The sequence below is a fragment of the Xenopus laevis genome, chromosome 3L, assembly GCF_017654675.1.
Source record: "Xenopus laevis strain J_2021 chromosome 3L, Xenopus_laevis_v10.1, whole genome shotgun sequence".
Classification (NCBI taxonomy): domain Eukaryota; kingdom Metazoa; phylum Chordata; class Amphibia; order Anura; family Pipidae; genus Xenopus; species Xenopus laevis.
Window position 1 is genome coordinate 741,157 of NC_054375.1, and position 13,584 is coordinate 754,740.

The 13,584-nt window shown below is 45.5% G+C and overlaps 1 protein-coding gene across 6 annotated transcripts in view; it reads left to right on the forward strand.

Moving 5' to 3' along the window:
• The window catches only part of pde3a.L (phosphodiesterase 3A L homeolog), an 83,224-nt gene extending 70,069 nt beyond the window's left edge, over positions 1-13,155 (forward strand). For 3 of the 6 annotated variants that reach the window (XM_041585764.1, XM_041585765.1, XM_041585762.1), the window contains 14 exons: positions 1,295-1,555; positions 1,787-1,941; positions 2,236-2,342; positions 3,338-3,548; positions 3,931-4,013; positions 4,313-4,500; positions 5,873-6,010; positions 6,092-6,203; positions 6,342-6,455; positions 6,561-6,760; positions 7,484-7,687; positions 8,620-8,781; positions 9,022-9,331; positions 10,636-13,155. In XM_041585764.1, coding sequence (XP_041441698.1) covers positions 1,295-1,555; positions 1,787-1,941; positions 2,236-2,342; positions 3,338-3,548; positions 3,931-4,013; positions 4,313-4,500; positions 5,873-6,010; positions 6,092-6,203; positions 6,342-6,455; positions 6,561-6,760; positions 7,484-7,687; positions 8,620-8,781; positions 9,022-9,331; positions 10,636-10,844 — 2,454 coding nt within the window. In that variant the 3' untranslated portion in view covers positions 10,845-13,155. The remainder of the gene's footprint in view (positions 1-1,294; positions 1,556-1,786; positions 1,942-2,235; positions 2,343-3,337; positions 3,549-3,930; positions 4,014-4,312; positions 4,501-5,872; positions 6,011-6,091; positions 6,204-6,341; positions 6,456-6,560; positions 6,761-7,483; positions 7,688-8,619; positions 8,782-9,021; positions 9,332-10,635) is intronic. The other 3 variants (XM_018251813.2, XM_041585763.1, XM_018251814.2) reach the window with 3 other exon arrangements.
• The last annotated feature ends 429 nt before the right edge of the window (positions 13,156-13,584 follow it).

Here is a 13,584-nt window from a genome sequence, read left to right on the forward strand (position 1 = left end):
ATAAATATTGGTAAAAGTGCTCAATCTCTAGACATTTTGGTGGCCGGCAGATTTTTGTCCCAAAATTGTCTGAAATTGAGGAAAGTCAGTGGAAAATGTGAGACTGTTTAAGAGTCCGTCCCGGTGCATGCTGGGTATTGTAGTCTTTCATTCAACTTGGCAGTCGGCAAATTGTTAGACAAGAACTACATTACCCAACATGCACTGGGAGACACAGACTTGGCACATTATTAGGGCAAGAAAAAGATTTCGCTGATTTCCAAAGTATAAACCAGCCCAAAAAGTTGCCCAAATCCATGCGGCGTATGACTAGTTTGTACTTTCACATCCCGCCTGGGTTTTAAATTAGTAGCCCAATTTGGCTGGAAAACCTCCACCCCCCCAGGCCTCCTGGGAGTCTTTCCTTGTGTCTGTGCAGCATCTGTGCTGAGTGTACGGGGGTCACTGACCCCTCTTGTGTCAGACTGGAGTTGAGGGGGTCACAGGAAGGACACAGACCCAGGTTGGACCCCGGGATATTTATGGAGGTGACTAAAAGGGGGGAGAGGGGGATATGCACTTTTATACCCCGGGGGGGGGAGAGAAACGGACCATCTGCTGCTGAACTTGAACTCACACCCCCACAGCTCAGTCCCATCATTAGTCCCATCACTCACCAATCTCAGCTGCTGGGGGGCAGAATTCAGTGGGGCATAGGGGGAGGGGTAACATTTCCTGCTGACAATTAATTACCCCATTCATTAACCCTTTACTGACCACTGCCGACCGACACAAACCGACACTCACGGCCAATTCCCGGAGCAAACGATTATATTTGGGGACTTCACCATTATCTGGGGCAGCCCGTGGGTATGGGGCCCCCGTGTCAGCAGGGACTCTTGCCTAGTGGGGCTTATTATTATTATTAATGTAAATATTATTATTGTTATTATTATTATTAATATTATGATTGGTATTATTATTATTATTGTTGTTATTATTATTATTATTATCATTATTATTAATATTGTTATTATTATTATTAGTATTAGTATTATTATTAGTAGTATTAATAATAATAATAATGCTATTATTATTATTATTATTGTTATTATTATTGTTGTTATTATTATTGTTACTATTATTATTATTACTATTATTATTATTGTTATTGTTAAACATGGAGGGGCAATAAGCAGAGGGGCAATAGGCAAAGGAGCAATAAGCAAATAAGCAGAGGGGCAATAAGGACAAGGAAGGGTAAATAATGCAGAACAAAGACTTTGCCCTAACATTTGCAGTTGGTCTCTTTCAGTCTTCGGGGACCAGTATCACTGTAGACATCGCTGTTATGGGGGAAGCTCACGGGCTCATCACAGATCTTCTAGCCGACCCCTCGTTACCCCCCCACGTGTGCACTTCTCTACGGGCCGTCAGTAACCTGCTCAGCACCCAACTCACCTTCCAGCCCATCCACAAGCCCAGGCTCAGCCCAGTCGTCTCCTTCAATGACAACTACACGTGTTCTGACTCCGAGGAAGGTTCTGAGAAAGGAGAGAAGATGACTATACCCAAGGTAAGTGGCACAACATCACGTAATGCCAATGGGCACATGGAACCCAACAGGAGCTGCCAAAGGGTTTCCCTTACACAGAGGAGTATCTGATATAACCACTGGGACTCACATTAAGTGCCACTTGGATGCTATTCAGATACTATTCAGATACTATGCAGATACTATGCAGATACTATTCAGATACTATTCAGTGCCCGTCTCTAAGGCACCAATCTCTCTCACTGCTTCTAGCGCTTACGGAGAAGTTTTCCGACCGGCTTATTGCGGAGAGTCTCGTCTACATGGACAACGACAACGTCTGCCACCGGAATGCCCACCCTGGAACCTGCCCCGGTGAGGAGGGACCGCAGTGGCAGCATCAAACCCCTAGACCCGTCATTATCAAGGTGATTCCTGGCGCATGGATAGAGGGGTGCAGCGGGTGGGACCACTAACTGTGTGACCCAAACTCCTTCTTCCACTTGCTGTTCATGGGATACACAAAACCTAAACTTAGGGGGTTCAGTACTATGGGGTGTAAGTAGGTGGTGCAAGTGGTATAGGGTGGGGTCCCTCAGCATTATAGGGGTGGTTCTTGCGGAATTGTTGCCCCATTAATAGAGACAGTAGGTTGCTCAGTGGGATTGGGGTCACTGGGGTTGATCCTCTGCTAATAACAAATCTCCCTTCTGTTTTGTCAGCAGTAACCCCGACTCCTGGCACAACTCCCTGCTGCTGAAGAGTCGCCCCTACTCTCCGTCTCTTGTCATTTCTAACACAAACCATGTGAATCCAAAAAGGAGGCAGGGTAAGGAAAATTCTGTTTCCCCACTGGGTCCAGTTCCACTAGCTCATAACAAGGTTACAGTTATATAAAAACATTGGGGTGTCACCCTGCTATAGTTCCAGGGGTACCCAGGGTACAAATAAACACTCACCCCAAATCTCCCCCTAACTGACCTTCAGACTGGGCCCCCTTAGCTCATAACAAGGTTACAGATATATAGAAACATTGGGGTGTCATCCTGCTATAGTTCCAGGGGTACCCAGGGTACAAATAATCACTCACCCCAAATCTCCCCCTAACTGGCCTTCAGACTGGGCCCCCTTAGCTCATAACAAGGTTACAGATATAAAGAAACATTGGGGTGTCACCCTGCTATAGTTCCAGGGGTACCCAGGGCACAAATAAACACTCACCCCAAATCTCCCCCTAACTGACCTTCAGACTGGGCCCCCTTAACTCATAACAAGGTTACAGATATATAGAAACATTGGGGTGTCACCCTGCTATAGTTCCAGGGGTACCCAGGGTACAATTAAGCACTCACCCCAAATCTCCCCCTAACTGGCCTTCAGACTGGGCCCCCTTAGCTCATAACAAGGTTACAGATATATAGAAACATTGGGGTGTCACCCTGCTATAGTTCCAGGGGTACCCAGGGTACAAATAAACACTCACCCCAAATCTCCCCCTAACTGACCTTCAGACTGGGCCCCCTTAGCTCATAACAAGGTTACAGATATATAGAAACATTGGGGTGTCACCCTGCTATAGTTCCAGGGGTACCCAGGGTACAAATAAGCACTCACCCCAAATCTCCCCCTAACTGACCTTCAGACTGGGCCCCCTTAGCTCATAACAAGGTTACAGATATATAGAAACATTGGGGTGTCACCCTGCTATAGTTCCAGGGGTACCCAGGGTACAAATAAACACACCCCAAATCTCCCCCTAACTGACCTTCAGGCTGGGCCCTTGTCCTCGGAATGACAGTTGTACCATCTGCTGCTTTATTGAAGGTATCCCTCCCAACATTTCCCCCCTCACGTCTCCGTGCCAGTCTCCCATCCAGGGCACCCCGGCCGCCAGCCCAACGGTGAAAACGGGGCCAGTGCAGTTCTCCGATTGTTCTGAGCTGAGCCGACCCAATCTGCACAAGGTTCTGATTTCATCCAAGAGTGCGCCGGACATTCCAGAACCGTTGCAGGGCCCCACCCTTGTGTGCACTAGGTAAGGGTTTGATTGCACCATATTGGCTGGCAGGGGGTACAGGGAGTCTAAAAACACTCAGTTATGCCCCTATATCAGCCCATTAGAATCTTCCATTGATTTAGCCTCCCCCACCCCAAAGTGCTGGTTCCAATCTCCCTCCCAGTGCAAGAATATGTGAGATTAAATCAATGTATAATGTGTCTTCCTCTCTCTTTATTGCCCCCTACAGGTGCCCCCTGGTCTTGCAGGTTTTAGGCACCCTCTGCGCCCCAGTGCCCCCACCCCTGATGAATATAACCCTCCATGCTCCCTGAGCTGTCAATCATACTGGTTAGGGAGGGGCTTATTACGGTGGCTAATGAATATGTAAATCAGCACCAATGTATAACTTGCGTTGCAGCTGTGGGCGGTCCTACAGTCCTGTGAATCCCAGCGACGGAGCGTTGAATCCCAATGAGGTGCCACATTCCCAGAACAGAACAGGTAATTTGCTACTTCTGCCCCTGCCTTGGGGCAATTGTTTCTTTGTAGTAAGTGGGGCCCAGGGGTGGGGGGTATATATTGTGCTTATTTCCCCTGTATGCGGAATATATTGTACTGTACATGAGCCTATTCATTAACATTTGAAATTGCGACCAACTGCAAGTTGCCATAGAACCCCCCATTTCCATTAATGGAAGCTCTGCTCCGCGCTCTGTGCTCGCTGTGTCTCTCCCACTCCCTTTCACGTCAACGCAAATTCCCGTAGAGGTGAAAAACTAGTAGTTGGATTTGTGTTCTAGATGATCCAACTCACACAACTTCTGACTACGACAGCACCCACGAAACCAACAACAGCGACAGCAGCGACATCCTTCAGAACGACGACGAGGGAGATTGCGCCAAAGATCTTATGGCGTCCAGAAAGAGCTCCGATTCCACGTCGTTCCAACCGGAAGCCATCGCCATCCACCCACTGATACACTCGGAGGCAAGTAACCTCTTCTTCATCTGTTAGTTGTCATGAACCTTGTGAGACTTGGGATTTCTACATTCAACCTACACTTGCCCTTTAATTTGGAAATGCAGTAAATCATTAGATTCAGAGAATGCGCCAGCGCATTAGACTCCACATTTCTAAAAAATAAAAATTTTCCCCCTTTCAGTATCTGTCTCTCTACATTCTTTCTTCATGCAGGAGTTGGAGTCAGTTTTTGTTTAAAATGACCAGAAATCCAGTCTTTCTTCGTGCAGGAGTTGGAGTCAGTTTTTGTTTAAAATGATCAGAAATCCAGTCTTTCTTCATGCAGGAGTTGGAGTCAGTTTTTGTTTAAAATGATCAGAAATCCAGTCTTTCTTCATGCAGGAGTTGGAGTCAGATTTGTTTTAAAATTACCAGAAATCCAGTCTTTCTTCATGCAGGAGTTGGAGTCAGTTTTTTTAAAATGACCAGAAATCCAGTCCTTCTTCGTGTAGAAGTTGGAGTCAGATTTTTTAAAATGACCAAATTCAGTCTTTCTTCATGCAGGAGTTGGAGTCAGTTTTTTTAAAAATGACCAGAAATCCAGTCTTTCTTCCTGCAGAAGTTGGAGTCAGATTTTTTAAAATGACCAAAATCAGTCTTTCTTCGTGCAAGAGTTGGAGTCAGATTTTTTTTTAAATGGCCAAAAATCCAGTCTTTCTTCATGCAGGAGTTGGAGTCAGTTTTTTTAAAATGACCAGAAATCCAGTCTTTCTTCATGCAGGAGTTGGAGTCAGTTTTTTTAAAATGACCAGAAATCCAGTCTTTCTTCATGCAGGAGTTGGAGTCAGTTTTTTTAAAATTACCAAATTCAGTCTTTCTTCATGCAGGAGTTGGAGTCAGTTTTTTTAAAATTACCAAATTCAGTCTTTCTTCATGCAAGAGTTGGAGTCAGATTTTTTTTAAATGGCCAAAAATCCAGTCTTTCTTCATGCAGGAGTTGGAGTCAGATTTTGATTGACAGCCTTTGAGGGGTCATTTTGCTTAGAGGATATACTAGTACTTTTTTTTAAATAACCAGAAATGAAGTCTCTTTACGTGCAGAAATTGTGCCGGAGTAGGTTATTTTGTTCTATTTTGTTTGTGCTGGAATCCGTTATGTGAGCTCTAATACATCTGCTAGAAAATGGACCCTCCCCCGAAGATATTAGATCTGTCAATTAAAATCCGACTCCAAATCCTGCATGAAGAGAGACAGATGCTGAGAGAGAAAGAAGCTTGATTAGTTCAGAAACGGTACAACATTTTTAATTTATTATAAATTTTGAAAATTTCAGTAGAATTGAGTTATATATGAATTTTTTTGGTTCCCCCTTAACGTTTCCCATTGTTTGTTTCACAGGAAAAAGCCATTGTGGCTCCGGAACCTCTACTCATGGAAGATCTAGATCCGCTCATGGGAGAGATCAACAACTGGAACTTTCCCATCTTTGACTTAGTGGAGAAGACGGGGCAGAAATGTGGCCGAATTCTCAGTCAGGTGAGTAGGGGCCGGGGGCAATAGGGCATGTGGGGGCCTGTGTGTATCATGTGCTTATTTGGACCCTCCCGTGTCCTGTAGGTGTCGTACCGACTTTTCGAGGATATGGGTCTGTTGGAAACATATAAGATCCCGTTGAGAGAATTCATGAACTATTTCCATGCGCTGGAGAGCGGATACCGGGATATTCCATGTAAGTACCCCCCCATGTGATGTGGGCAACCCTGTGCCAACAGCTGGAAGTCCATTGCCTCGCCACTGTGCCAGTGTGGGAGTGGTCATTATGTGGCGGCCCCGCCCCTCATTGGTCTCTTCTGCTTTGTGTGTCCAGATCACAACCGGATTCACGCTACAGACGTGTTACACGCGGTGTGGTACCTCAGTACTCAGGCCATCCCGGGGCTCCACAATGCAGTCAGTGAGCAGGGTTCAGCCAGTGACTCAGGTATGTGCCCCTCAGGGATCTAATGTCCCAAAGAGCTGACATTCTAAATGATGATTCAACCCCAATTGTGTGGGTGTATTGTGATTTCCATGTATCCCCCCCCAGACTCCGACAGTGGAATCACTCACGGCCACAGGGGCTACGTCTTCTCCAAGATGTACAATCCTTCTGATGATACATACGGGTGTCTGTCCGGGAACATTCCCTCTCTGGAGCTCATGGCCCTGTATGTGGCTGCGGCGATGCACGACTACGATCATCCGGGGAGAACCAACGCATTTCTAGTTGCCACTAACGCAACCCAGGTACCGCCCCTAGTTACACACAGTGTGTTATACCTGATACTCACCTACTCACCTCTCCTGGACTACTTACTGACCAATCAGAGAAGCCCATCCAATCAGCACACACACACCAGGAAGTATTGCCCTAGGGCATCTTTTCTTTTCAGCCGCCATCTTGTTCTGATCACCTGACAGGAAATAGAGCAGGTTCCAACTGAAACAGGAAGTAGGGGGGATTCTAAATGGTAAAACGTTGGGCATACAAATATATATGTATGAGTAGGGAGAATTCTAAATGATAAAACCCAGGGTATATCAATATATGTGTGAGTAGGGGATATTCTAAATGATAAAACCTGGGGTCACAAATATATGTGTGACTAGAGGGGCTCTAAGTGATAAAACCTGGGGCATACCAATATATGTTGAGAAAGGGGAGGTTCTAAATGATATAACCTGGGGCATACCAATATATGTGTGAGCGGAGGGTGGATTCTAAATGATATACTGTAACCTGGGGCTTACTAATATATGTGTGTGAGTAGGGGGAATTCTAAATGAAAGAACCAGGGGCATACCAATATATGTGTGAGTAGGGGGGGGATTATAAACGAAATAACCTGGAGCATAGCAATTACCCATTAGTCAGTGGGTACTCTGGGGGCCACAGATCTACCGAAAGTCCCACGGCCACCTGGGCAACACATGTAATAAAAGAGATTGAGCCCTGTCCTGTTTTTGTAGGCAGTCCTGTACAATGACCGCTCTGTTTTGGAGAACCATCACGCAGCTGCTGCCTGGAATCTTTTCCTCTCGAGGCCGGAGTACAATTTCTTAGTAAATCTGGACCACATGGAATTCAAGAGATTTCGCTTTCTAGTGATTGAAGCCATCTTGGCCACAGACCTGAAAAAACACTTTGATTTCCTGGCAGAATTCAATGCAAAAGTAAGAACTCGTAGCAATGGGGGTCCAAACAGTAGCCCTTCCCTGTGGGGGATGCTGGGAATTACAGCCTGATGGCCATAGACTCACTGGTACATTCCTGAAATAGAAGAGCCTGTTTGTACTTATTGGTGGAATTGTATACACAGTCACAACTGTAGGGGACACGTTAGAAGTGAATAAACTGGAGGGCCACACAATGTTGCAGATGAACCAGGAACTTTTCAGCCACCAGTATAGCTTCTCCCATGGTTATTGCCACACAAATTCCCCATGATAAATACAAAAAGAACCAGGCTTCCCAGGCCACTTAGCCCCAGGCTGCTATTTTCTTGCCTCTTCCTTCAGGTCAAGGGTGCTCCACAGACTTTTGGTACAGGGGTCAGCCTTGAGTTCAAGGTACTAGACTCTACTTAACCTAGTTCCTTCTTACACTGGGTCCCATATATGGAGAGGTACCACCGGGACACTGGCCCCTCTCTAACTCCTCGCTGGAGCCTAAACTGCTCATTGAACTGACCTACTACTATCTCTCAACACTGACAGTGAGAGCCCCAAATCTAACCTAGCACATCTACCCCAACTATTCACTACCCTTGGCAGGCCTTGGCCTCCCTAGCATTATAAATTTCCTTCTTCTCATCAGCCAAAGTGGAAGTGGCACACTGTTCTCCCCGAATATACTGTATAGCCTCTTCTTAGGGATACCCCCTACAAATGCCACTTTGGAGAACCTGCTGTAGAACCTCTCCAGGGGGGACCTTCGACCCAACAGCACCATCTAAAGACTGGAACCAAAATAACACTATTTACCCAAATAACCTAATTTTACTCAGTACCAGCTGCAACAATGGAACCACTATTGGACCATACCATGTGCAGAAGGGATGTACTACTGGCTAAATTTACTCGAATTCCTCTCTTTCTCTTATCAGGTGAATGAGGAGGTGGGTCCAGGGATTAACTGGTCCAATGAGAATGACCGTTTGCTGGTTTGTCAGATGTGCATTAAGTTAGCTGACATCAATGGGCCGGCCAAGTGCAAAGATCTGCATCTCAAGTGGACAGAAGGAATCGTCAATGAGTTTTATGAACAGGTCAGTGCCCGAATGGAACCATAGTAATTATCCTGGGACTGTATGGGCTTATGTTGCTTTGGCATATGTCAGTTGTGTCTGGGTGCTGCATTGATGGGAGGTGGAGCTGAAGGAGGTGGAGCTAAAGGAGTTGGGCTTGGGTTTCATGCCAAGTTGACCTCTTACCTCTTAGAGACAATGAAGTCCTTGCCACCCAAGTGAATTCCCTCGTATAGATCTTGTATTTCACCCTCTGTGTAGGGCGACGAGGAATCCAGCCTTGGGCTTCCCATAAGCCCCTTCATGGACCGCTCAGCCCCCCAACTTGCCAAACTACAGGAATCTTTCATAACTCACATAGTGGGACCCCTGTGCCATTCCTATGACTCGGCCGGACTGATTCCCGGGAAATGGCTGGACGAGAGCGACGAGTCTGAGGACACGGATGAACAGGAAGATGAAGACACCACCGAGGAAGAGTCGTCTGAACCCTCAGAGTCTTTAGCAAGTATGTCATCTCAGATCTTCTGTTGTTTGAAAGATGCCTTATGGGGGAGTAATTCAGGGAAGGGTAAGGAAACAATATTACGTTACCCTCTTACTCCTTATACCTTGCTCGTTATTTTAGCCCGTGACTAATGATTTGATAACCATTAACTCTACTCTATAGGCCAACAATTACACCAGTCACTATAATGTATTTCTTTCTTACCTCCATGTTGTTAGACAATCCTATAACCTGACTGCCCTTACAGTAAAGAACCCCTTCCTATACTGATGGTGAGATCTCCTTTCCTCCCCACCAATGAATCACTCATTCCCCCTCTCTTGGTAGGGAATCCCATAACCTGACTGTCCTTACAGTAAAGAACCCCTTCCTATGCTGATGGTGAGATCTCCTTTCCTCCCCACCAATGAATCACTCATTCCCCTCTCTTGGTAGGGAATCCCATAACCTGACTGCCCTTACAGTAAAGAACCCCTTCCTATGCTGATGGTGAGATCTCCTTTCCTCCCCACCAATGAATCACTCATTCCCCTCTCTTGGTAGGGAATCCCATAACCTGACTGCCCTTACAGTAAAGAACCCCTTCCTATGCTGATGGTGAGATCTCCTTTCCTCCCCACCAATGAATCACTCATTCCCCCTCTCTTGGTAGGGAATCCCATAACCTGACTGCCCTTACAGTAAAGAACCCCTTCCTATGCTGCCAATTATCATACTGACCTTGTGTATGTTGTGCGTGTTAATGATATCCCCTTTAAGGTGCTTTTTAAATTTTTGGTGGGGTAAATGATCTTAAAGAGCCACAGACAATTTGTATGAGTCTCACAAGCTGTAGATAAATTGGCTTAATTTGTTAAATGTTTTCTTGTTAAAACTGCACATGCAGGTCCCTAATTGAACAAAAAGGGGCATTTGAGGTCCGGTTTGGATGGTAACTGTTTGGTTGCACCAATAAATAAATGAGATATGGTCCTTGCTGACCAGGCCACACAATATGCCGATGGCCTTATTCTTGATTTGGCCAGGAGAGAAGTAGAATCGTTGGCCATGTACCAAGTTCATGGGGTTTTCTGGAGCCTGTTTGTATTAATTAAGCAGGCGATTATCCAATCCATAATGAGATCCCACCCCAAACCCTAAAGAAAATTCAAATTAGTAGGAAAGTTTGGGAGGCTGGATATTTATTAATGGGACTGTATGGGGTGGAGCTTGTTCACTTTCCATGATCTAAATTCCAGTGAGAATGTAATAATTCTGTAGAACATTTCCTTGTATAAATCGAATTATACTCTAGGGGGACAGGAGTGCATTATTGGGGTGCATGAAGGAAATTCTGTGTTAAATGTGCTGTTATTCCTTATTCCCAGAAAAGAAGTGCAAGCGGAAAATTTACTGCCAACTCACTCACCATTTGATGGAAAACCATAAAATGTGGAAAAAAGTCATCGACGAAGAGCAACGGGAGGAAGGACTGAAGAACGAGCCGTCCAGTTTGCCCAAAAGTTCCGAACAAATCCAGGCCATCAGGGAGGAGGAAGAGGAGAAGGGGAAAAGGGAGAATTCGGACGATGAATGAAGAGGATCAGGACTTGGTCAGGTTGATACATAGAAGCCAGCACAATATTTAAACACAACACTGTAGAACCATTGGAGCAACTCGAGATGTTCCTCTTCCTCCATCGACTGAGACTTTCCCTGCTCAGAGACATTGATTGGCTTCATCATCATCATCATCATCATTATGGAACCACAGGAAGCCAGTATTACAGCAGCACAAAAATATATAGAGAAATTTTAAACACGGATATATATATATATGTATAATGGTCACTGTGATACGAAATTACCATGTTTAAAGGAACATGCGCCCCCTAAGCACATGGTTTGCCAGGTACCCAGTGAGACGGGGGCGCTGGGAATTCTGCGGGACACGGGTTGTAAAAGCTTTATCAGAATTTCATGTATCCTGTTTGTGTTTAATATATTACTGACGTTTTGGTACTGAGCGGACCCTGTAGCCCCGCCCACCCCTCGCAGCACGTTGCATGTGAACAAAGCGCACATGGAGGAGGAGGAGTTTCTTCTTCTTCTTCACGTTTCTGCCGTGAGCCAAACTTCTATTTAAGAGCTGACATTCACTTTCCATATTTTATTTCACCTGTTTGTCTCGCTGTAAATAATGGAGAGATTTTTATTGGTTCCTGTAGATACGGAGACTCTTTTTGTAAGAAAAACCCAACTTTTTTTTTGTATAGATATTTTTTTTGGAATCCCAGACAAAGTTTTGTATGAGCAAGAAACGAGCGATCCCATCATGCCGAGGGCTTGCTGAATCCAAGTCTCCAATGGAGAAAAGCCGCCAAACGTCCCAGGGAATTATTTCTGTTGGTGTCAAAGAACTTTCTCCGGAATTGAACCTTTATTGGGGGTTATTTACCCCAATGTCACCGGCATTGTCACATGGGTCTTCATTTTTAATGTAAAAATGCCAAGAAGGGAGCCAGTTGTATCAGGCATGACAATCACCTGTGTTATGTGAGAATTAGTTGTCGCCCACATTCATGTCTTCCTGTTGTTATGCTACACTGTAGAGCACCATTGTAACCTTAAGAGTTCCCATGCAATAGGCAATTCAGGGAACTGGCTGTTCGGAGTGAGTGTTGGGTATTCTATGGCCCCATCAGTGGAAGAGATCCAACATGATGGAGAGACTCGGGCAGGGTTCATTGGTCACATGGACAACTGGTTGTTGCAAGGGCACACCTCACCTTCAGGTTCTGCCTAATTTATATACCAATAGAGGTCTTTCTGGGCACTCTTGGGGTGGTAGAAAGATGTCATGCCCATCACTTTGCCACTGAACATAGGGACGCGGGAGTTTCTGTGGTTATTGGTTCTGCTGCTGCCAAGATCAGGGATCAGTTGGGGGTTACTTTGCTTCCCAAATAAAGTGCCACGGGTTGAGCCCCAAATAAAGCATTTAACCTCCAGCCCGAATGTGCCCTAAATATTGGCCACGCTGAGGCTCCTCATGTCTCCGTGATGCTCGGGACCCCTGAGTTTATTGCCAATGGGAACTATTTTGTCTCAAGTTTATTGTTTGTTTTATGATTTCTACCTGGAAACATATGGGTCCCCAAAGAGGTAAGTGGCCTCCTCAGTGTCTGACCCATCTCCAACATATTCTTCCCGCGCCCCACTTGTGCTTCTTACCCACCAAATCTTGCACTACTTTCCCCTTCTGCCACAGATTTGCACTTCAGGGAATGTTATTTTTCATAAAAAGAGCCCAAGTCTGGGATCCCAAGTCCCAGAGTCTCTCCCGGCTCAGTTTGTATCCAGTGGGAATGTGGAGCCCATAGGATAGTACCAGGGGGTTGCAGTTGGTCAGGATATTCAGGCAGATACCAGTCATTCCCACTCTTGACCCCTCCTCCATTCAGTGATGTTGCCCCACTTACCCCAGAAATTAGTGCCCCCAGTGCCATAATTTCCGCTATGAGCAGAGAAAACCCTCAATATAAAGAACCTGTTGGGTTTCTATTGGGCAAAACCTGTCGGGGGCAATCACCAGTAGGAAAGATTTTCTCAAACTCATCTTAAACATAAGAAATTGTTATTATAAGCGTGGGAGTATCAGTGATGACATCATAGGATGGGATCCATTAACGGAGGATGTCGTCGATATATCGCTGACTCTGGATTTGGTTTGTAGTTTCTCCTCTAAATCACTTGAACCTCCTCAGTGGCAGATTTCATGCCTCCCTGGCACTTTCCATTGGCCACTGAGACCTGGGTGGCACCGATCCTGTGTCCTGTTCTCTCTCCACTCACTATGTCTCCTGATGTAATGGAAAATAAAGAGAAGTGCAATAATTTTGACATTTCTGAATTGTTTCTGCCTTTTCCTTAATCAACACATTGTATGATGTCATCACTAGTTAATGAGATGCACATATTGTGGCTAATTATCTCCTTCCCATCAATCAGTTATTCCTGCTCAATCCTATGCACCTTGTGCAGTCATAGGTTCTCTTCCCACTAATTAAATTTATACCCAGAGCTCATCAAGCTCCACCCCCCAAATAAACTCTTGTGCAAAGTAAGTAGAAACAACAAGTAGAGTCACACAAGTACCAGGAAATATAACCCCCATGCAAAGAAAGCAAAGACAGTCATACAAGTACCAGGAAATACACTCCCCCGTGCAAAGGAAGTAGAGACAGTCACACGAGTACCAGGAAATACACTCCCCTGTGCAATGGAAGTAGAGACAGTCACACGAGTACCAGGAAATACACTCCCCCGTGCAAAGG